Source organism: Rhinopithecus bieti, unplaced genomic scaffold (genome assembly GCF_001698545.2).
Source record: "Rhinopithecus bieti isolate Rb0 unplaced genomic scaffold, ASM169854v2 scaffold_67730, whole genome shotgun sequence".
NCBI lineage: Eukaryota > Metazoa > Chordata > Mammalia > Primates > Cercopithecidae > Rhinopithecus > Rhinopithecus bieti.
In genome coordinates this window covers 512275-538353 of record NW_016825956.1, presented here as the reverse complement: position 1 = coordinate 538353, position 26079 = coordinate 512275, and the positions used below count along the sequence as shown (strand labels likewise).

The 26079-nt window shown below is 32.9% G+C and overlaps 1 protein-coding gene across 1 annotated transcript in view; it reads left to right on the top strand.

The window, feature by feature from the left end:
* The window catches only part of COL11A1 (collagen type XI alpha 1 chain), a 232172-nt gene that overhangs the window by 157392 nt on the left and 48701 nt on the right, over nucleotides 1-26079 (top strand). Inside the window, exons 43-47 of the mRNA XM_017863237.1 lie at nucleotides 10038-10145; nucleotides 15967-16074; nucleotides 17637-17690; nucleotides 21591-21644; nucleotides 22151-22258. Coding sequence (XP_017718726.1) covers nucleotides 10038-10145; nucleotides 15967-16074; nucleotides 17637-17690; nucleotides 21591-21644; nucleotides 22151-22258 — 432 coding nt within the window. The remainder of the gene's footprint in view (nucleotides 1-10037; nucleotides 10146-15966; nucleotides 16075-17636; nucleotides 17691-21590; nucleotides 21645-22150; nucleotides 22259-26079) is intronic.

Below are 26079 nucleotides of genomic sequence, written 5' to 3'. Positions count from 1 at the left end.
AAACAAATGAACTAAAAAGATCTGTTTGAAGATATGGGATATTGCTTTATACAGGGTCCTCTTTATGAATATCCTTGGAAGAAATCTCTTGCTAACCACAGCTTTAAAAATATTGGCAGTTTATTTTTTTCAAGTATTCTTTTTGTGGAATATTTTAAATTATTTCTTGTTATTTCTTGAACAGTTAACTGACTTATTTCTTTAGTCAATTTGAATTACAAAACTTAGAATTCTTTTTGCTTTGACTTACAGAAATAATGGAGTCAAAATAGAGACGGTACAGAAGATAATGTTTTATAACTATTTTAAAAATTTTTGACCACAACTTACTATAAAAAGTACCTATGATATACTTTAATATTGTCTATTACATTTTGTCATAGTTAATATTTTTTAAATACTCAACAAGACCCATGAAATTTATCTTATAACCTACTCATGGATCATAATATACAGTTAGAAAATCCTTGGTCTTGGTATGCATCTTTAGTTTACTAATATTGCTGGCTCCATTTTACTTCAATAAAAGTTATTTGCTTACCTGTTTTCCTGTTTTAAATGTATATTGTCTAATATTTTCTGCATACTATTTAAGCTGCTGTAAGTCTTTTCTGTGAAATTACCATCAAGAAATAAATACCTGAAAATATCAGACAATCTATTAAACTGAAGTTATATTGATTCATAAAATGGACCTTGCTGCAAAGAACTTAGGGTTTACTGAGGAGGACAGATAAAGAGCAGATAAAATAACATAGTAAATAATATGAAATATATTAAAAGAACAGAAAACACAAAGGTGAGAACAATACTTTTGCCTAAGGAAATTAAGTTTGAATTGAAGCTGTAAATAAAACCAGTTGTATCTATGAAAAGCAGCCTTTTGTGTGCAAAATTTAGTCTTGAACTGCTCAACACTTTTGTCTTCTTAGTAATGAACTAGTATTTCAAGGTTAGGGTTCTCTAAAGGTTTTGGTCCTGGGAGTTATTGTATATTGAGGAACATTCTGTCGTGCTACCACTTATGACAAAATTATACCAATAGGATGCTGTGATGTTGGGATTTTAAAGTCTATTGAAACAAACTATCCGCTGTATACATAATGTTGTATCCAAGAACTGGTAACAGATGCCAATCAAATCCAGGGCATATCTTCTGATCTCAAGGGATGTAGTCCCTAAGTGGATGTCTTGATGCACACGCAAGACAGAAAGTAGCAAGAGACTGAACATTAAGAGAGAAAGGCAGTGCAGCACTTTTCTGCATGATGAACGTAAACTGGGTAAATGTTTTCTATGTATGTAAACATATATTTAAATATATCATGCACCAAATTCTCAGCTTTCACCTACTGCATATATTTTATAAAACAAAATCAAGGAAAATAATATTTAAGAAAAGATACTTTCCTTAAATAATCTCTCCTCCAGATATTCTTCACAGTAGAGAATAATCTCATTAACAACAGTTATTTATCTAAAAAATGAGATTAAAATAAATATAGTAGTGTGTTTAGTAAAAGCCTTCTATCTTTACAATCACATGTATATTTTATCCCCAGGAGCTGTGGGAGTTAATATGCAGAAAGTATATGAGAGGAGCCAAATAACTGGTACAGGGTGTATGTCCAGTATTTGAAAATTGTGCGGTATTGCAGTCTTTGCTCTTTTCTGTGACTTCTCTTATTTGACCATCCTCCCATGATTCTGACTTTATTTTCCTTCTTTATTTATTATTTCTTCTTCTTCTCATTGCTTCTTTAAGAGTTCTCGTTCTCTTCCTATCATAATTCCTATTTCTCTTATTTTGTTGCTCTTAATCCTATTTCTTAGAACCTTCTTTTCCTTGGTTTTACTTACTCTTCAAGCAAGGGAATAACCAAGGTTTAGAAGGATGGCATATACTGACATGCCAAGTCAGACTCTATACATTTTAGATAAAGCACATTTTCTCCATTGTGACTCAGGTAGACCTTAGTGTAAGATGATTACATCCAACTAGGCATGAGATAAATTTAGCAATAGTGATGGGGACCAGTGATCAAAATCTGAGGCATTTGATTTGACTTTGATCATTCAGAGTTTATGCTTTAAATTCTAATAATGCTTGATAGTTCATCTAAATTTTAGTTCACGTAATCTAAAATGTATGTCATGTAGAGAGTGAAAGTTTTGACATGAAGGTCAACTTCTTTTTTTTGTATTTTTTATTTTATTTACTTATTATTTATTTATTTATTTATTTGTTTGTTTGTTTATTTATTTTTTAGAGGGAGTTTTGCTCTTGTTGCTCAGCCCGGAGTGCAGTGGCGCAATCTCAGCTCACTGCAACCTCCGCCTGCTAGGTTCAAGCGATTCTCCTGTCTCAGCCTCCTGAGTAGCTGGAATTGCAGGCAACTGCCACCAACCCAGATAACTTTTATATTTCTAATAAAGAAGGGGTTTCACCGTGTTGGCCAGGCTGGTCTCGGACTCCTGACCTCAAGTGATCACCCACCTCGGCCTCCTAAAGTGCTGGGATTACAGGTGCGAGCCAAGGTGCCTGGCAGAAGGTCAACTTAAAAAGACAAAGCAGACATGCTTTTGCCTTCTAGTTGTATAGCTCTGGTTCATAAGCGCTTTATGTGTTTATACTTCTATTCTTCTCTCTAGTGGGCTGCCTCTTAACTGAATGCTGATGAGGTGATTTTGTCTATCACTTTCATTTACTTTACAAATACTCCTCGGAATATGAAACACCCAGTGAAAATAACTGATAAAATGTTTATTTTGGTGTTCTCATCTGTGTGAAGGATTAGGGAAGTACTTCCTATTCCCATTGTTCCAAGAGTATAGACCAATACTATTGCTTCTTGTTTCATTATCATCGTAAGGTTTAGATGAAGGTGCAGCAGGATTTAGGGGAAGGGCTGCAGAAGGGGATAAAGCTAATACACAAGTAAAGAAAGGTAACTAAGTAGAGAAATGTAAATTCCTCCTTTTTAAAAGCATGTAAATGTTCACTTTTCAGTTCAAAATGAGAGAGAAATGGCATGTTTTCCATAGTTGTTAATATTTAATACTGAAATAACAGAATACTTACGATATTATGGTCATTATAATTCATGCAGTTAAACAGATATTATTGCCTTTGGGAAACATGTTTTATTGTCATTTAAATCACATATTAAGAAAATATTATTTCTATAATTTTTAGTTTCTCCTTTGCGTTCTATCTAGGCACTTTTGATGTGTAAACTATCTATCCTTCTTGCAGAGAGACAAGTATACAAATAGTTAAAGTTAGGGTTAACAATACCATATTATGTGGGAAAAGCCCTACCCTTCTTTTAACAGGGTATTTTGTACCTGTTGTTTTCATATTAATTTATTAAAGTATTAAATATGCTATATAATTTTCTGGATCTTACTTTACTTTTCTGTAAAATTTTACTTCTACAATTATTTGAGATTTTACATCTATTTTTGAAATATGTAACCGTTCATGTACAGTTCTCTAACATATATTACATTTATACTTTTTGACAGTCATTGTTCAAAGAACCTTAGCTATATCATATTAAACATGACAAAAATCTGATGACAAACTTTCTGTCTCTATTATGACAGGCATTGTCCAAATAACTTGAGATGTATCATAGTAAGCATCACAAAAACCTGACAACAAACTATTTCTCTCCATCTGTATCAACAAGAGTGACTCAGAGAGAGTTTGCTTAAGATCAGAAAGCTAGTGGTTCCATTGCTAGAAAGGGAAAGATCATACACTTAATTGACACATTTATTTATGGTGTACTATGTGCCAGTAACTACTCAAACTGCTGGGGATCCTTGGGAAAAAAAAAAGAAAAAACCTCTACCTTTGTGAAGTTAATCATTATCTATTTTACCTATGCTGAAAGACAATCATTCAGTTTAGATATAATAGTTTATTTATCTGACAACTATAAAGCCCCTTGTTCTTTAGCCAGCTGTACAGCAATACAAAAATGTCTCACTATACATGCCTACTCTTTATAGAAACAAATAAAAAGTGTATACACATTGTGAGTTTCTCAAGGGCTGCTTCCTGCCATAATGCATTTCATATTCACAGTCAAGTGTCACAAGAGAATAGATTCTCACTAGTGATGAATATGGAGTTATTAGCTGAATGTGTAAATGAGACCTTCTTTTCATATTGGGTTTAAATTTTTGTTTAAAAAAATAGAACTTCTCCAGTGATTCTGTTGAGATTAAAGGATTCATAAGTTTATTCTTTTAAAGTTGGCCTGAGAATATTTAAATAAGATTTGCAAGTTTACTATGTCATTTGCTTGACTGGTAGATACCATCAGAGATTTTCACTTTTCATTTATAGATGTATAAAATAAAATTATAGCAGAACATCTAGGCTTAGAGAGTGTTTGAAATAACTAATAGAAAAAGAAATTGCAGTTGTGCTTTAGGGCATGGATATACATGCCGAAAGTCTCCTCTTGTTTTCATGTGTTGTTTCAATGTTTATGAGCTGTGACAAGATCATGAGCAATATTTTAACTACAGAGAAGTAATATATTCTCAACACTAATTTTAATGCAGGTTCCACAAGCAAGATGGCAATCTGAAATTTAATCTTATGAATGCTCCAAGGGAGAAACTGCAACAGTTAAACTTTGTAATAAAAAATAGTATACAGTATCTGGCTGGGCGCGTTGGCTGATGTCTGTAATCCCAGCACTTTGGGAGGCCGAGGCAGGCGGATCATGAGGTCAGTCAAGAGATCGAGACCATCCTGGCCAACATGGTGAAACTATGTCTCTACTGAAAATACAAAAATTAGCTGGGCGTGGTGGCGTGAGCCTGTAGTTCCAGCTCCTCGAGAGGCTGAGGCCGGAGAATCATTTGAACCTGGGAGTTGAAGGTTGCAGTGAGCCGAGATTGTGCCTCTGCACTCCAGCTTTGTGACAGAGCGAGACTCCATCTCAAAAAAAAAAAAAAAGTATACAGTATCTACAAACTATACACATTGCCATAGAGTCAAATCAGCATTCTGTCTCTTCTTGAGATACATTAAAATAATTATTAAAATATTTCAATTAATAAACATATTCAAGTCTAAATTTAATAACCATTATTTTTATAAGTAAAAGCTGTGGCTTATTTTCATATAACATATCAATCATAATGCATCAAGTTAAGGTAATTTTTTTTTTCATTTTGAAACCATTTTTTATGGGGAAAATATACATTCAATTGCTTTTTTCCTGCAAATTTGAAAATTTTCTCTTGATTACGTATGTGTATATTTGAAGCCTAATTTTTTTTTTTTTTTTTTTTTTTTTTTTTTTTGAGATAGAGTCTTGCTCTGTTTGCCCAGGCTCTAGAGTGCAGTGGTGGGATATCGGCTCACTGCAAGTTCTGCCTACTGAGTCCACGCTACTCTCCTGCCTTAGCCTCCTGAGTAGCTGGGACTGCAGCTGCCCACCACCTTGCCCGGCTAATTTTTTGTATTTTTAGTAGAGACGGGATTTCACCGTGTTAGCCAGGATGGTCTCAATCTCCTGACCTCGTGATCCGCCTGCCTCGGTCTCCCAAAGTGCTGGGATTACAGGCGTGAGCTACCGTGCCCGGCCTGAAGCCTAAATTTTTAACATGTTCAACGTGTTTGCATACATAATAAAAACACAAATGCATTATAGTTATTTAATACATACAATCAACATGTTATTCTTTGTTAATATGAATTAAGAGAGCATGGAGATATTTACTACTCAGAATGTAGTGCCAAGGGCTGCATTAATTCACTCCAAAAATAATGGTAGAGCTCCTAGGTACTATAAGAGAGTGTATAAGGAATACTTTGAAGGATCTCATGCTTCTTATTCTCAGGAAAATACAGTTTTTTGGTAAGATAGTATATTAGTCCATTTTCATACTGCTATAAAGAACTGCCCAAGACTAGGTAATTTATAAAGGAAAGGGGTTTAATTGACTTACAGTTCAGCGTGGCTGGGGAAGCCTCGGAAAACTTACAATCATGGTGGAAGGCAAAGGGGAAGCAAGTAAGCAGGAAGTTAGTGCTGAGCAAAGGGGGAAGAGCCCCTTATAAACCATCAGATCTCATGAGAACTCACTCATTGTCACGAGAACAGCATGGGGGAAACTGCCCCATGATTCAATTGTCATAACCTAATCTCTCCCTTGACAGGTGAGGATTATGAGGATTATGGGGGTTACAAAGCAGGATGAGATTTGGGTGGGGACACAAAGCCTAACCATGTCAGATGGTTCTTGACCTGGGCCAAAACAAAACAAAACAAAAAGCTGGAATTTTAGTAGTATAGGAAAATACCAGAGATTTTCCATGTCAGAAGACAAGTGTGACCAAATATTCAGAGGTAAAAATGGACATATTGTGTTAGAGGGGCAGTGATAGATGTAATATTTTTAGGAGAAAATAATGTTCAAAGTAAAATGCTAAAATATAAAGTAAAGAAAATCTAAGTATGTGAGTCAAGTATTTTCTAGGATGACTGAGGATAATTATCTCAAAAAGATGCATTAAACCACACTATTTCAGAGTTCAGCATGGGTGAACTCTGAAATCAGGAGGGAAGCCTAGTGAAACAGTACCATGGTGTCTCCAGTGAAATGTGTTGAAAAATTACCAAAAGTGAAAACAGTTCTTTGTTGTTGAAAATTTCAAATGAACTTATAAACAATAGTGACAAAGAGCAGAGATTCTTTTTATTTTTTTCTTTTGAGACAGAGTCCTGCTCTGTCACCCAGACTGGAGTGCAGCAGTATGATCACAGCTCACTGCAGCCTTGACCTCCCTGGGCTCAGGAGACCCTCCTGTCCTAAATAGCTGAAACTACAGGTGTACGCCCCTACAACCAAATAATTTTGTGTTTTATTAGAGAGGGGTTTCACCATGTTGTCCAGGTCTCGAACTCCTGGCCTCAAGCAATCTGCCCACCTTGGCCTCCCAAAGTGCTGAGATTACAGGCATGAAACACAGTGCCCGGCCAAGAGCAGAGATTCTAATGACTTCTGTAGCAAAGGTCAAATGAACTAAATGAATGATGGAGAATGACTATTTGGATAAAGGAGATAAGCATTTTAATCAATTCCTGTAAGTTTTTTCTTTGTTTGTTTTAGAGAATATTCAACCAATATGAGCTTGTTCTGGTAGAAGTGGCTCTTAAATGGCTATATTTCTTCCATTTATTAAAATTTAGCACAATTCATTGTACCCATGAGTTTTATGGGTACAACGAGTCCAGGAAATTTTGTTCTCACCACTTATAAACTGCTAAGTATTGTAGGAAAAAACCTGGTAGTGAATTAAGGCACAGAGACCTTGAGTCTATGGTCTTTAACTTAAAAATATACAAGTCATACAGCAATAAAATTATATTACATATGCAAAGTACTTAACACAATAACTGTTAATTAATAGGCATAATAATTGAAAATTAGTTAATTCTCTTAAAATGGACTTCAAACTTTTGCTGTTTATCCCCTGTTTTTCATTCTAGTCTAGTAACCATCAACTTCACCACAGCCTAGTGTGATATCTTCCTAGGGTAGTCTTTCTACAGTCAGGGTTTAAACAGGATTAAAGAGAGAAAATTTGTATGGCCTGACAAATTAAAATTGCACCTCTTTTTGTACAGCCAATTACAAATGAAATACTACAGGAGTTAAATGCTTATTCTAGGTTTGATAAAACTAATGGGTAGCAATCATTTTGTGAGGGTTAGAAGTGAAATACTAAACAAAAATGTAATATAGTCACCTTGTATGTACATTGATCCTCAACAAATCAGCTTTTCAGATTAGTGGAGATTTATCTTTAGTGGCATTAATTTTAACTTGAATAGAGTAACCCTAGTTGCATCATGTATTGTCTTCTGTTGATGTGTTTCTGTTACCAAAAAAGGAGAGTTTTTATTACTGATTTTCTTCTTTCCTCTCTTTTTAGTAATTCAAGGGACACCTTTGCATTCCTCTCAATTCATAGCCCTTGTTCTACTTGCTCTTCTCCTTATCCACCTCCTGTGCTTTTTTCTTCCTTCCTGACCTCCCTCTCAAAGAATTGGACGCAAATATTTGTGTTCTTTCTACTCTTAGAGTTGCTCATTTTGAATGTACAACACTAAGAGGATGTTGTTATTTTTTCTTCTTCACTGACTTCTAGAATCATTCACCAGGAGTCTGTTACTTGGTTAACAGTAATACAACTTGTGGTTGACTATTTTATTCACAAAATATTTTAATATTATTAAATTAAAAAAATACATTGACAAAAGAGTGTATGTTTATTATCTAAAAAGTACTAACTGCAATTTTCTCTTGTAACTATAGCCTCCTCTTTAGTATTTGGAATACTTCATTGGTAAAATAGAGTTTACATACAACTCATTTATTATGCAATATAAAATATTCCCTAGATTCGTTTTGAACATCTACTTATTTACAGCTCAAAAATGCCACTTTTGTTTATATCAAGGTCAAATTTCACAATTTCTTTAACTATATTTTTGGCAATGTCTCTCCAAACTATTTCTATCACCTAAGTTTAAGATACCTAATAATTACAAACATTGCTGTCCTCATTAGAAAGAACCAATGGGTGGCTTTGTCAAGAAATCAGAGTGGAGTCCAAGCTCAGGGTTCTCTTAACTAGTTATATGATTACAGGAAGGACGGTTAACTTCTTTGAGCCAGAGATTCCTCATTTTTAAAACAGATGCTACAACAGCTCTATCAACTACCTGGAATTGTTGTGAGAATAAAATGATAAGATGAAACTTAAACTGATTGATAAATTGTAAAGCATTATGTTAATACAAGTTGTTGGTATGATTACTATTTTTATCACATGTAATTATTTTCCTAGTTAACAAAATACAAATTAGAACAACGTAGATAATGCATATTTGTATAATAAAATGATTTATAAAATATGGCAAGTATAACAGTAGAAAACATGAAGTAATATCTTTTCCAACTCTTATAAATAATTTTCCCTCTGAGTTTTGAAATGATGATGTTATTATCTAAGTATGTTAATTATTAAGAAAAAATACTAGCAATTATATTTTCTAATATTTTACAGTTTAATCATAAAATAAAAATTCTGAGAATCCAAAGACAATTTTGTTGTTATCTTTTATTACCTAAAATTGGAAGTAGTAATAGATTATATTTGAGCTTTACAGTACTTTTGAGCTTGTTTTAATAATGTTTGCTTAAATTGTAGTACAGATAACCCCTTTAACCTATAAGCAGTATCCATGTGATATATTTTTCAAAAAATCTAGTATACGGAGTTTTTTAAAAAAGCAAACTAGTTAAAAAACATAACATCTTTTTTGAAACTCAGTTAAAAAAAAATCCTAAATCAGATTCAAATTATCTCATCAGTGTTCATAAAGGACCTCATGTTCTGTTCTTATAGAACTCTAAGTTGAATTTAAGGGCTTATTCTATGAGAAAATGTCCAAACTTTGGGATAGTGATTATCAAATGTTATTTTGTAAAAAATTATGTGTGTATCCTAATGCAAAGAATTTCTGAACCCATTTTTTTTTTATTTTGAAATCTTGGTTCAGCACATTTGAAATAAAGCCCAGAGATAACTTCAAGAAACACTAGTTTAGGGATTGTATTCTGCCAATTCATTATAATACAGGGAGAAATTTGTGTAGGAGGTTATTATATATATTTTTTATAAAGCATTGTGCACAATTATGAACACTTAAATAAAAACAGATAACAGTAAATAAATAAATACATCTAATTTTGAGGTATTTTTTTCATCTCATCAGTATTTTCTAACACCAACATCTATGCTTAATATTGGGGCTGGAAATTAGTATCTCAAATAGTGGATACAGCTGTTTCCCTTTGGGATCCTAAAATTATCTAAACTCTAAATGTTACTTTAACATATTTTACTAGACTGTAAGAAGCTGTTGTTAAATAAGGGATTCTTAAGCCAGTATTGCTTTCTTTAATAACAAAATACTTCTTTTCTTGTGTACTAGGGCTCACCAGGAGAACGTGGGTCAGCAGGTACAGCTGGCCCAATTGGTTTACCAGGGCGCCCGGGACCTCAGGGTCCTCCTGGTCCAGCTGGAGAGAAAGGTGCTCCTGTAAGTAATGTCTAGAAGAAAATATACTACACTGCTACCTTGTACACGTTATTAGTTTTTATTCAATAATATTAGCTTTTCATACACCACTGTATTCTCTCTATATATGTGTCTGGCATATAAATACATTGGCTTGTATATGTATAATAGAGAAAATTTCAAATTCAATTAAATGAGATGACATTTTCCCACACTTTATGAAACCATAATACCTGTAAGGGAGTTGGATATTATTAATGTAAAAGGCTTCTCATTTTGCTTTAAAAAAAAAAAAAAAAAAAAAAAACTTGTGAGTTTTTGATTAAAGCTATGCCTTGCTGCTTTACATTAGAAAAGTGTGAACTTTTTACACCTCTTGTAATGCAAATTCAACTTCAAGCATTTCCATAGTCTGTATATGAAGCTCATAGAAAGTAGCTGCCCTTCTCATGTAATTTGAGCTCTGATCACCAGTGAATGAGACGGGGAACATCTGACCAATTATTTCATCTAATATTTATTGGATTTTAACATTTTATATTTACATGACTATGGACTCTATTCCAGTTATTAGATTTAGGTTTCTTTGTTAAGATTTATGCTCTATTTTTGTTCCTGGTTTTGATATGATTGTATTTTAAAAAATAATTCTCTCTTTCTACAAGATTAAAATGCAAACTGTTTCAGTAAATGTAGATAAAAGTATTGGCTCTGATACACAAAATGTAAGTTTAATATTTTTATATACTGGTAAGTGTTGATATATAAAATTAAGCTTAAGCTTATATTCAAAAATACTCCTCTATCACTAAGACTTCAGTTTTATCAATTTGATTTGCTTTCATTATCTGTGCATTTTCTCTGATTATTCTGTGATATTATTCCAATGTTTCTGTTTGAGACCATTTTGTGCAGTTTTAACAACACTACAGACTGGGTAATTTATAATGAACAAAAATTTATTGGCTCATGGTTCTGGTGGATGGAAAGTCCAAGCTAGTGGGGTCACATCTGGTAACGAACTTCTTGACACATCATACCATCATAGAAGGACAAAGAGAGCAAGAGAGAGAGAGAGTAAAAAGAAAACAAATTCCCTTTGTTGTAATGAACCCACTAATGCAATAACAGCATTAATTAATTTCACTTTGCTCTCATGGCCTAATCATTAGGCCCCACTCCCCTGCACTGTTGCATAGGGAATTAAGTTTCCAAAAGATGTTTATTGGTGACACATTCAAACTGTAGCAGTTTAAAAATTTAAAAAAAAAATCGTTTCCTGTAATCCGTTACCTTTCAGAAAGAGTTAGAGTGTTGGAATGGGCCATGCCACCTGTGGATAGAAATTTTAGGTGACAGAAAAAGCACTTTTAATAAGCTGAGAAAATATATTTAATAGTGTACTGTGTACTGGGAGAAGATAGAAAATAGATTCAACTCCTTTAGTACAAGTTAATTTAAAATATAGGGAACACATATTTTGTGCAATACACTAAGTAATGCATACAGAGAAAATAGATATAAATTGCTTTTTATACAAATTGAGAATATACTAATTAGATAAGTCAATATTTCTGTGAAGGTAATATATTGAATGGTAGGTTTTAAAGTGGATAATTACCTTAGCTTTATGAAGAATAAGTAAATTATTGAAATAAAGATCAGAATATGGAAAAGCATTAAAATTGATAAGAAATTAATTAGGTGAGACAGATGAAAAATTATTGACATTCGCCTTTGTAAGAGCCAGGATTCATGCCTGAGTTTTGTTGGTAATTAGTGATATCATAACTAGGGAAGGGAAAAGGGAATGCCTTCCTTACCCATCCTCTTTCAGTTATCCCAGCCAAGGACAACGACTCCAGGATGTTCATTCCTTTTTCTATTAGCCAAAATTAGCTATTTAGAATAACTAAGGGGTAGGCACTGTATTGTTAGCATTATACTTTTGAAGGAGCTGTCTGCTTAGGAACAGTGGCATGAAGTGGTAATAAGAGTGTTCAGTGAAAGGAGTTATAGATATATATTCAGAGGTTTAATAAAAACTGATGAAAATGTTTGGCAAAATGTTATATATAGCCTTTACGTCTTCTTTTTTCCAAACAAATTTTAGCTCTTACCTCTGCTGAGCAGCTTGTGTTATCAAAATGTTATGCAATTATCAGCAGGTTTACACTTACATTAAAAAAAAAAAAAAAAAAAAAAGACAAGATGGGGCCTGTGGAAGACAAGCCCTTGGTCCACCTACCTATCAACCCTGCTTCCTGGAATGGAGAAATGTCCTAAGTAGCATCCCTATATTAATCAGTTAGATTAGAAACTCTGGGAGGTGGGTCTGGAAAGCAGGTAAGAAGAAAGGGGCTTCTTAAAACCTTCTCCAACATAATGGCATTAATAGAAAATTTTGATAGGGAGACTGATTCTAATGAAAACTATTAGTTAACTGGATGCAAAGATTACAGATAAGGAGCAATTTTAACTATGCATCTATTTGGGGACAGTTGTAGAAATTGGAGGAAAAGCTAGATCTAAAACACAATGAAGTCAATGCACTAACTATAACTGAATTAGGCAATAGTAACTTGAGATTTTAGGAAAAATATTCTCCAAATACTTATTTACAATTTCTAGCATGTGTGTGTGTGTATAATTGCAGAGAAAATGATCAGTGCCAGAAATGTAAGTCTGGGAGTCATTTAAAATAAGAGTGATGTTTAAAAGCATATTTTTGGATTACCATGTGATTTAATGTTGAGGGAGAGCAGAAGTCTGGACTCAGTCTTAATGGAGAATTATAATGGGTATCAGTTTCAAAAGCATCTAATAAGAGAGAGAAATAGTCCACGTGTTTTTTTTTTTTTCTTTGTGTGTGTGTGTGTGTGTGTCTCCAGAGACATGCCATCAAACAGAACAAGAGATAAACGAGTTCCTTTTTGTGGGATGTTGTAAAAGATCAAGAATACAGAAATCCAAAAGACAAAGAAATAAAGAGACTGGGATTTTACCTGCTGGACATTTATAGCTTTAGGTTAATTCTAAATTGATTCAAAAAGAAAAAAATGGGCTATATAGGAGTGTAAATCACCTCAAGCAAGGCATGGAACCCATAGAAAAATGAGCAGTAGGTGGAAGTACTAATAAGATTGAATGCATTGCCTCATTATTATTATTATTGTGTGGTGCATATATTTATCTACTTGATCAATAATAAGAAAATAGTCAGTGGAAAAGTTAAGGAGTTAAGGAAATGAGAGTAGCCTCAGGTTACCTGCTTGAAGACAACCAGAAATGGGTTGGGAGCTAGCCCTATCATTTATTTAGTTCATGATTTCGGTTAAGTTATTTGACATCAAAACCTCTGTTTTCTCATCTCTGAAAAGAAGATAATCACAATATTTTGTGAGGACTAGATAAAATTATAGTTCTAAATCATTTTTCAGAATTGTGATAAGTGTTCAGAATAATCATTACTATTAGTAGTAGTATCATCATTACCATCAGTGTGTGAACCAGAGTGCCATAAAAAAGGATGAAATAATAAACTGCTAATAAATACATAAATGAGCTGTTGAGGAAGGAGTGATGGATTTTGTGAATTGTAATAAAAGTTGTGGGTGGGAGTATAGGTTAAATATAAGACCATGCCAAATCAAAGGACATGGGGATGTTTAGCTAATTCTATCAATTTTTAAGGGAAGATTTAGTTATTAATGTAAATGGAAGGTTAGAAGTGGTGAAATAAAGACCGACTACAAGGAGAGATACATGTTTCCAGTAGTTGTGTAGATTGTGGGCCAAGAGATACATAATGGAGGAAGAGTTATGTCATCTTGAGGAATTATAAATGGCTAATATAAATTTAGAGTGCTATAGATCTGTTGAATTTCTCCCACCACCACACAGAGCAGGGTCAGAAGAAATGAATGGCAGGTGATTCCTGGCTAGAGATTATGTGTACTATAATGAAGGCAGAAGAGAATATATCTGCCTTATTTACAGGAAACCTTATACAAAAGGATTGACTTTTAGAGTTTAAGGCTAGCAAGGAAATTCAAATTAAGGGGAGCTATCTGAATCAACTATTGTATTTAATATAGTGAAGTTTACTGTGAATAGCACAGCACATCCTTTGAGTATTGATAGATTTGAAATATCATATTTGTTTGAAGAAGATAAAAGGTCTCCAGAGTGACATCAGGGGTATCCCTCACATAATAATTATGGCACCCTTTTAGAAAACAAGAACATATGGAACCCAGGCAAGTAATAAATTAGTTAACAATTTAAATTTGCCTTATAGATAGTGTTACTTTTGTTGTCATTAATTAAGTAATGTAGCAACAGTTCCTTAAGTGACTACTCTGGTCCACAGGCCAGAGATATACAAGAGAATGCAAAATCAGACACAGTTCCTACCCTAACATAGTTTACTATCTGATAGGGCAATTTGATAATATGCAAAGAATCACTAAATACATATATAATGACAAACTCAGGTTACTGATATGAAGGGAATGTAATGGTGTATGTCAGATTATAGTAGAGAGACCTGCTAGAATTGGGGCCTTTTCTTGGACAAGGCATTGATGGCGAGATGTAAAAGATGAGAAAGAATTAACTGTGCAAAGAGTTCTCGTAGGTGCATTCCAGGCCAGAGGAACAAAATGTGCTCAGGCAATGTCACAGGAAAGGACATGGCATCAGATTTAAGGGACTGAGAAAAATGTCTAGAAGGGTTGGAATGCAGACAGCAAGGGTTAGGGGAGGCTAGATGTGTTTGGGCAGGTAGCAGGAGCTAGATCGTGGTAAGCTATACTAAGCCATGAAGTCTTTATGTGAGGAAAAGTAAACAAGTAAATTTACCTAAAAATGTAGGTAACATGATCTAATTGGCTTTCTGGATGCAGTGTGATGAATAGATTGGAAGGAAGTAAGAATACACATGGGGAAAGACAGATTTTTTTCAGTATCTCAGAACAAGGAAACCAGTATTTTAGAATAAGGTGTCAGTGATTGAGATAAAGTGAATATATTCAAGAGACAATTCGGAGATAAAATGTACAAAACTAAGTCATTTTAAAGGAACAGGAGATGTTAAGAGAAGTGAGGGAAAGTGGGGTCATGAAAAGGCAAAATTCTAATGAGTTGTAGATTCCCAGCTTGTATAACAGAAGGACAGAAAGGACCTCTGAATGCGATCAAGAATATTGTCTTGTGCAAAACTGATGAAATTTTGACTTTTAGAAAATAATTTATTTTAAACTATGAAAAAATGTTTTATTGGAAACAGAAGTTGAGTTCATTATCAAGGCACTTTTTAAAAGATTACACAGTATAGGTCAATTTAAACATGAAAATAATGCCATTTTCAAAAACCAGAAGAACCAAAACAAACACTTAAAAGTAAGAAAGTTACATATGAAACATGTAAAGCATATGGCAAAGCTGGACATATGAGCAAGTGCATTTTTTGATTTCTAAAGCCTAATACCCATTGCACAGCTATGTCAGTGGCACGAAGGAAGGGGAGTAGAGGCTCAACAAAGTTTTACAAACGTAAGGAATCTGATTTGTCAATATGTAATAATTGCATGTTTGAAAGAAAAATTCTAAGTTGGGTCCTAATTATTTTTGTGGAACATAGCCTAAGATTTATAAGTGATTTTAAAAGAATAGTATTCTTAGTCACAAATGAAGGTAGGGATCATGTATCATTTATTCTTTAAAACGTTTTTCTAAAAATCATTAAACAATATCCTTGTCAAATATAGAAGCTAGATTATTACTCCTGTAGCTGCACTTCAAAACTGTAAAACTAGTGATCTTTGGATATTCAATACAGGGAGAAAAAGGTCCCCAAGGGCCTGCAGGGAGAGATGGAGTTCAAGGTCCCGTTGGTCTCCCAGGGCCAGCTGGTCCTGCCGGCTCTCCTGGGGAAGACGGAGACAAGGTTGGTATTCATGATCCATGTTAGTAGATCCTGTGAAAAAGCTTAATTTTTGTCAAGAATTCTAGATAATTCAAATCTTTATGATTAGACTCCAGGTGGAAGTTTACCTTTTTCAAAGTTTCACACATATTTTCATATGCTCAAAAGTTTTCTTTAAGAGGTTCAGAATTAGTATCTGTTCCATAAAAGAGTATGTGATATATAAACAGAAAATCAAGTAAAAGAACAGTGGTAGTGAGAAAATTAGTAGATGCCAAAATTGATTTATTTTTAAGAATTTATCCTGGCCGGGCCGCGGTGCGCCTCAAACTGTGAATCCCAGCACTGTTGGAGGCCGAGACGGGCCGGAATCACGAGCGTCAGGAGATCGGAGACCATCCTGGCTTAACATGGCTGAAACCCCGTCTCTACTAAAAATACAAAAAAACTAGGCCCGGCGCGGAGGGCTGGCGGCGCTTGTAGTCCCAGCTTACTCCGGAGGCCTGGAGCAGGAGAATGCGTAAACCGGGAGGCCGGGAGCTTCGCAGGAGCCTGAGATCCGGCCACGTGCACTCCAGGCCTGGGCGACAGAGCAAGACTCCATCTCAAAAAAAAAAAAAAAAAAAAAAAAAAAAAATCCTTCTGAAATGAATATAAAATAAGAACATTAATTATATGTATATGATTAGCCCTCATGTCTTGCATATTGCACAATAAGACTGAAGAATGAGCTACATATTTACTTGATAATCCTGTTATCATGTACCAACATGTGAGTACAGACTCTAAGCTCCTAATTCCAAATGTAGGGCTGTGTGTTAAATGTTTCGGTTGAATATATTCTTATATTATTTTAAAATATTATTTAAAAATATGTAAACCAGCAATCTGATAATGTGCACCATTTTAGCATTTGGAAAATTAGCAGAAGTAGTTTTGCTGTTATTTTGTTTTTATTTTTATTTTTTACTTTTTTGAGAGATGGAGTCTTGCTTTGCCGCCCAGGCTGAAGTGCAGTGGCATAACAGGGCTCACTGCAGCCTCAAACTCCTGGGCTCGAGTGATCCTTCCACCTCAGCTTCCCAAGTAGCTGAGGCTATAGGCATGCTTCACCATGTGCAGCTAACTTTTTTAAAACATTTATTTGTAGGACAGGGTCTCACTCTGCTTCCAGGCTGGTCTCAAACTCCTCGGCCAAATCTTTCACCTCAATCTCCCAAAACCCTGGGATTACAGGCATGAGACCCAGCACCCGGCTAGTAAAGTAATTTTTGGTTAATGTGTAATTATAGGTTTTATAAATCAGTGTACTTCCATTATCAGTTTATACAGGTAATATTTGAGACAAAATTCATTTTTTAAATTATAAATTCAGTTGTAGTATTCTTTGAAGTTAAAATGACTTGTCTGTTAACATTAGTCAACACTAGAAACCTAGAAGCAGAGGGAACCCAAGATTTGCCATTTTAAACAGTGACATTACACACTAGCATGTAATTATATTAAAGGTAAAATTTGATGATAATTAAGACAATGCAATAGCATGTTAGAGATAAACTGTAAATCAAATCTTTCAATTTCAGGGTGAAATTGGTGAACCGGGACAAAAAGGCAGCAAGGGTGACAAAGGAGAAAATGTGAGTTTCCTACTTTTTACTGAGAGAACATTATTTAACACCTTTTCCTATTTACCATTGATATTTTTATATCGTACTACTTACTTTCCTAGCCAAAACTTATAATACCAATACTACGTTACCTCTGCAGTTATATAATTCTATAATTTTACATATTTGTGAAGTTTTCTATTTCTGTGATTAAGTAAAATATGTCAATTGTAGACCATTATTTATAACTCTGCTATAGCAAATGAAAGAGTAACATAATGAAATAGCCTTTTTGGTAAGGTTATGAGAAATTATATATACAAATATTTACCAAAATTAATAGCATTACTATGTTTTACATGTATACAAATTGGTAGCTCATTCCTGTATATTATAAATACTTATTTTAAAATTTTCCTTTAAATCATAAAACTTCAAAATAATTTTGGTTGCTCATTCAAACGGTATGTTCACTCTTGTCTTTATGGTGTTTTTCTTTGGTCATTACCAGTTTACATTCTCTTTAAAGTATGTATTTAAACATGTTCCGACTTCTTAAATGAACTATATTGGATGATGATACTGTCACGTGCTTCAGCACTTCCTTGCTAATTTATACTTTCTAAAGAATATCTGTAGACATTACTTTCTAAGTTCTTTATTTTCACTTTTTTCCCCCTTTAAGTGTTCATATATTTGCTCTCCAATAGAAACATAAATTGGGGGTGTACAGAGATACGTCCTTCAAGTATTTTTTTCCACCTAGTATAGAAGTTTATACATTATCACCAGCAATTTGATTCTAACAGACCAGTCTGGTTCCATTTTGTGATTCATCAGTCTGATGCTTTTAGGGTTGGAGTTACTGCCTACGTTAACACATAACTGAAAGAAGGTTTTTATTAGAATTGATTGAATCCCAAACTGAAGAGTTACTAAAATCCTATGAGATGAATTTTCTAACTAAAAGAAAACTCTAGAATTAAAAGAGAAAATCTTACAGTAATAATTGTAGTATTTATTGCATAATAGGCTCTGGATTCATTTTTATATGCAGTATAACAAAACATCAACAAATAGATGATAGCACTGATACTCTAGATCCGTACTGTAAAATTATGACAAGAAATTGTGTACAGAAAACCGGCTGCATATGTTTGGTGCAGTTAGTATTGACTGTAAATTTACAAAATGTATTTTGGTGTCTGCCTTAGTCTGTTTTGTGTTGCTATAAAGGAATACCCAAGGCTGGATAATTTATAAGTAAAATAAGGTTATTTGGCTTACAGTTCAGCAGGTTGTGCAATGAAGCCTGGGGCTGGCTTCTGGTTGGCTTATGGTGAGGGCTTTTGTACTGTATCAAAACATGGCAGAGAACTTAAAAGGGGAAGCAGGCCTGAACAAAGACAGACCAAACCCCACAGGAGTGCTGACTTTAAAACAACCCTCTTTCATGGGAACTAATTCATTCCTTCAAGTACCAATTCAATCTCCCCAGAGCAAGTACTCAATCACTATGCAGCTATTCCTTATGGATCCATCTTGAGAACCCAAACCCCTCCCATTAGGCTCCACCTTCAACAATGGGAATTAGATTTCAACATGAGGTTCAGTGGGGACAAACCATATGCAAATGATAGCAGTAAATTTCTTTAGATTCCATTTAGATTTTGTAATGATAAATAAATACTATTGATTTAATTCGACTACCTTATACACTTGACAGAAGCCACATTTTTAAAAGTTTTATTTACTCCTTAAAAGCTATGCTAAAATGACTGCATGGCCATTATTTGGGCCAGCAAATCTCAAATATTTTTCCTCAGGACCCTTGCATACTCTGAAAGGTTTCTGAGGAGCCCAAAAAGCTTTTGTCTATATGGGTTACTATAATATGAATGAAAACTGATATATTTAAAATATTTAGTGATTGATTTATTTAAAATTAAGAATAAGAAGCCCAAAGCACTTTTAATAAAAAAGCTATATTTTCCAAATAAAATATATAGTTCCAAGAGTAGCATTGTTACATTTTTTTTGTCCAGCTTAATAGAAGAAGCTATATTCTCATATCTAGTTCAGCCTGTGGTGACATGTTTTGTTGGTTGAAAACATGAAGAAAATCTAGGCTCATATAAATTATGTAGTCATAAAAGGGAGGAGCATTTTCAGTAACTTTTCAGGTAATTTTGAATATTCTTTGATTTTACATAGGAATTTTATTAGTGGTAGTTTTCTTAAAGATCAATTGCAAAACAGAATTTGAAACAAAACAGTGAACTTTTGTGCTATTGCTTTATATTCCACGGCTCTATCTTGCACATTAATGACTATGTTTCATACATAATTTTGTAATAACCTTCATTGATAATTTGGAAATTATTAGTTTCCTGGGTATGGTCCTCAAAGTATTGATACAATTCTTTATGCAATATCAATATCATAGGAAAATACTTTCAGATTGGGAAGATGTAAAGCCTGCAATGACAGATGAAAGATTTCCAAAATTCTAATTTTTTTTTAAAGTTTAAATGTTATTGGTAGTCAATACTGTCAGTTGTTTTCTTTGAAATCCAAGGCTTCCTTTACATTGAATAACATCTGCCAAAATCATACTTATTATTTATAATCACAGTTATTATTTATAACTGATTATTTATAATCACATTTATTATTTATAACTGTGATTATAAATAATCATAGTTTTTCTGTCAGCTGCTCTTTCAAGTAAAAATAGTGCTCCATGTAAAATTTAGTGTTCCATGTAAAAGTTCTGCCGGCATTTCAAACTATAATCCAAGTGTTTTTTTTTTTCTTTGAGACAAACACTGTACTTCAGTATGAGGCAAAATAATTTATGTATGTCTTCAATTTGTCAAAGGAATATGAAAAGACACATATTCAAGGTCAATATTTAATAATATTAATAACTATCAAAGCCTCTTCAATACAATTACATCCATAACATTCCTGGATGGAACAGCCATTTTTATGTTGACTGAGAGTATATCATGATAAAACGCAATTAATGCTTTTACAAATGGTAGCTCCCGACGTGATTAGCGCTAAGTTACCAGCAATTTTATTCACCATAGATTTTACATCATTAGTGTAAAAGTCTATATGGTATAAAGGACAAATAATGCCTTACTGTTGTTATGAGAAGAGTTATGAACTAACGGAATCCTAAAAGGATATGAAGAACTCCCAGTGGCCCATGAACCAGATTTTCAGAATCTTGCTTTAACAGTTCCCCCACAAGTAGTAGTTTTGATACAGAACAATACAGTTCAATGACACTTTTATTTCTTTAATGCCTGAGCCTTTTATATTGCCTGACCAGTTACTAATGTAAGAAAATGAGACACTGAAGAAATAGCTATGCATGTAAGACTCATAATGCCTTTTGAAAATTACTGCTCCAAGTAAGAGGTCCTGGTGTACTTAATATATAGCAATTAGTTTACACGTGTATGCATATGTGAAAATTCCAGATTTTCATATATCACTACATTCTATCTGTATAGAACCTTCCGAATTCTGATGTTCACTCAGAAGATAGTATACAAATTTTTCATGAGCCCTTTCCTAATCATATTTATCTCATTAAAGAAATCTGATACTTTGAAAATTTTCAAATGTGAATCTTACAACTTTATCTCTGTTAGCATAGAAATCTATCTTGAAGATTACAGATAAGAGTGCTTTCAATATATGTCAACTTAAAATTGATTTCAAATGTGAAAGTTTGAGTATCAAGAAGTAAAATAAATAATGATTGCACTAAATGCAAAACGGTTCTATGTGATGCTTCTTTTTTTCCAAAGGAGTGCAGAAATGTTTGATCTTGGTAGGCTAAATGTTCTGTTTCATATAGCTGAGGCTTTTCTGGCTTGACTTTATAAATTACTTGTTTTTATCTCACTACAGGGTCCTCCTGGTCCCCCAGGTCTTCAAGGACCAGTTGGTGCCCCTGGAATTGCTGTAAGTATTCCAAATTGTTCCATAAATCTAAATCCTTACAGCTCCCTGGTTAAATTTATATACTGTCCCATAACCAGTCAATTTTTTGGGGTAATAAGTTTAGTTCGTATGTTTCACATTAAATCGAATTTAAATGATCAAATATAGCTAGCCAAGCTGATTCTTAGGAACAAAACATATTGTAACTTCATTTGAAAATAAGTAATAGTTTGTTGAGAATTCCTTAATATGTAATAATTCAGAAAATTATTTCCATTATTAGACAGCTTTTGCTTCTCTTGGTATATATGATCAAATCAAAATCAGTCATAATCCAGAAGCAAAGCAAGCAAGCAAAACAAACAATAACATATTGGAGCAGATAATGGGAATTTAGTCTATTTTTTACTTGGTTATTCTTAAATACATCTGCTTTGGTTAAATTGGAAATGGTCACATTTTTTGTAATGACCCATATAATAATGATTTTTTTCCAGTTTGGGACAATTTTTCTTTCTCTTCTCTAGGGAGGTGATGGTGAACCAGGTCCTAGAGGACAGCAGGGGATGTTTGGGCAGAAAGGTGATGAGGGCGCCAGAGGCTTCCCTGGACCTCCTGGTCCAATAGGTCTTCAGGTAAGATGCCCCTGTCATTGTTTACTCCATCATTTCTACCTGCTTCTCACCAGGCTTTCTGGTGAATGTAAAACAAATTTTTTTTTTCTTTTTTCTACGTAAGAACTTGGGAATAATGTTTATTCATAAAGATTATTTTATTTAAACGTGTAGCTGAACTTGAAATCCTTGTTATCATGTATGATTAATTCTCCTGAACGTGTATCAGGGCTGGTTTCTGATTCTGGAGCATTTTTAGCCCCACTTTAATTATTACACCTCTTTCTTCACTCCTATTTTGTTTGGAAAATGAACTACAACTTTACCTAAGTCTGCTACTTGAAAGTAAGATATTAGAAGGGTTCATTCATACGACTCATAAGAAGGTAAGTTAGTATTTCAGACTGATAGCAATAGGAGGCACACAAATTCCTAGGGAGACAGGGGTGGATCCCTGGAGAATACGACCTATGACTCTTACTTTCAAGATGGTTAAAAAAAATTAGAAGCATTTCTCAAAGAAATGGGATCCTGCCAATAGCAACTGCCAACAGCACATGTTAAACAATGATAGGTAAAGTAAACAAATTAACAGTCGATCATTTAAGATAAATTATTATTATTTTAAAATTATAATTTAAATTTTATGAAGTATATCCAGGAAAAGAAGTATTAAATTGTGGAACACTAAAGGCTGAGAGAGTTCTGTTCAAATATATCTTACCATTGGACTCTTAGACAAAATGTTCCAGAGTGGACATCTTCTATTCTAGGTTGTTTTTTACTTTGCACGTGATGTTCACTGCTTCCTACGAACTTTGGAAGCACTGAGCTTTTTTCTTCCGTTTGCTTGTTCTATCTCTTCCTAGTGATCCACGCAAAGGTTGTAACATTTTGTCTTAAATGATATTGAGGTACCACATGATGATAACTTATGGTATATTATTAGTATTAGAAATGGTAAATTAAGTCATCTAGTTCACTGGACCTAGAAATTTGTGAAGTTGTAGAAAAGTATATGTAAATTGAATTTATATAAACAGTTTATATCTTCATTTTTATAAATATAATTATACAATTACTGTTTTTTGATATTAAATAGCTTATTATATACATAATTACACAAATTACATTATAAACACAGTATAATGAACTATTACTGTTAAAACACTCAATGGATGTTTATCAGATAACAAGATTTTTTAATTGTCTCATTTTATTTTAAGGTCAAAATAATTCTTTTTAAACTTGGAAAGTGAAAAAATTTTACTTTCGTACTTATCATGTTTAACTCAGTTATACTTGTTAGACAATTATACATAAACAGTGATAAGTACCACATATCAATATGTGTAAGAAGCACACATATTTGAAAACAACAGGACATTAAAATTAGATTGCCAATGGATATTTATTTTCTTTTTTTGCATTTGACTAATTAGTCTGAATCCTATAAAACCGTAATTTAGAAACAGTTCTCATGATTAAAGAAGGTGTCTTGTAGATTATATTTATAAAAATTTCAATACAATTATCATCTTTGTTTCCACAAAGTAAGAAATGTGCTTTTTGATGAGGGTGACTCAAGAAATCAATTCATTACAATTGTGATTATATTTTCCCACAGCTACTTCTTTAAATCAGGAAATTGGATGATGCTAATGTAACTAACACGTTCACAATTGCATCTGCCTCCTTTAATTGAGTCTTCATGGCAGAATAGATATTAGCAATTATAATAGACATAAAATAATCTAACATTCAGATTAAATGTCTTGATTCTTCAATTTGATGTTTACTATCATCTGCATATGAAGGATATACACACACACATATATATGGAGGGAGAGAGAGTGTGCGTTCTTGATCGAACTTCATTTTTGACTCATCATTTAAGTGGCAATGATTTTAAATTGATAGACCTTAAAACAGAAACTCTCTATGCATAAATTACCTCCTTGGAGAAAGGTAGGACATTTCATGAGAACTGATTAACCCTAGAGTACCTTTCAGCGTGTTTAGTTCCATGCAACAAGAGATTTTGACTCATTATGTCTCCACTGATTGTAATAATGATAATTTTCTGTCTTAATCAATACAAACTATGATCTAACTTAATTAAAAAGAAATAAATATTTTTTTCTATTGGAATATTTTTATTGAATTAATTGGAATAATTATATGCATAAAAAAGATGAAAATATACATCTGGGTTTGTAATAAAAATAAAACTGTGAACTAATATTGACATACCTTTCAATTTGGGGATACTAAATTAGATGAGCCCTATCCTGAAAGGGTGTGAAAACCTGGACAGAAAATAAGGAATGTAATTTTAATTTATTGTGTTTTGGAAACTTAATTATGTTTAAGTTGTGGTATATGCTATTTAAGACAATGGTGTTAAAGTGAAATATTTATTTCAACTGTGTTAAAATATGCATGCATGTTTAAGAATTTAAGTTTATGTGTTTCATCAAATTCAGAATTTGAATTTCTGAAATTGACTGACTTAGAACCTAAAATTTTTTGCAATCACCTACAAGTAATTTTTAGGTCAATAGGATCTGAGAAATACTACCTGTCTTTTTCTTCCAGAAACTTCACTTATAATTCTAGAAACAATCATCAGATGATAATAACAGTTTGGGGAGTACATATATAGTAGGTTATAAAAACAATTTTGTGCATTACCAACATTAAAAAAATGAAATAGAACAGGATAAGATAAAATAGAATGAAAATATCAAAGGCTATCATCTATGCAAAAGGCTAAGTATTGCTTTTTGAAACTCATGTTTCAGCTACTTTATATGTGCATGGTTAAGGAGCATTAAGTAAAATGTATTTTTCACAGTGGCTCACAGTCAAATAATATTCAGCAATTGCAGTGCAGTGTCAAGAAGTCAGTAATGTCACTAAAGTACTAGCAGTTATTTAGAACTTTTACATTGTTTATATTTTTATGTCTAAAATAGATCACACCTAAAATATTATTATATAAACATTAAAAATTATGTATTGCATATATGAGATGTATTAATATATAATTTTACTCTGAAAACATTAAAAAATGAAAAAATCCATAATCCTACAATATTAGAAATGATTACTATGTTTGCTATTTCTGTCTGATAATTAGCATGCCTATTCTAGATACATATTTTACAGTAAAAGTTATACCATGCATATTCATTTTTATTATTTATTTATTTTATATATTATTCATGTTTAGAGTATTAGTATCACATTAATAATCACATAACATTCCACTTCTTTATATAATTAAATTTCTTTAGTTCTTTTTTCTAAGATTAAACTTCTGGAATGACAGGATTTTTACTATCATAGCTACTGTTAGCAAGAAATATTTTATTGAATGTAGCTATCCTTGTTAGTTTATTTTCTTAGAATTCATTCATTCAACAAACATTTTAATTTTTGATTGCTCCTCTGCTAGTTCCTAAACAGTTGACACCTAAAAGATCACTGATGAATGCATGCCCCAAAGTAGTTCATGACTGTAAATATACACGGAAGTGACATAAGAAAGTTTATAAATGTAAAATTGATGTACGTACCAAGTATTGTTGTGACATGAAAGAGGAAATAAAAATAATCTTCATAGAATAATTCTTGGGAAGATCAAATAAGTAGTCAAGAAGTAGAATAATTTTTCCATGAAGAAATAGATTTTTCCATAAAGAAATAGAAATTTGAGTGCAATCTTTCTGTCTTCCTTTATACCATAACACAGAGCTTCTCCTAAATAGCAGTTACAGTGCAATTGAATACAATGGAAATAGATTTGAAAGATTTTTTTTTTTTTTTTTTTTTTTTTT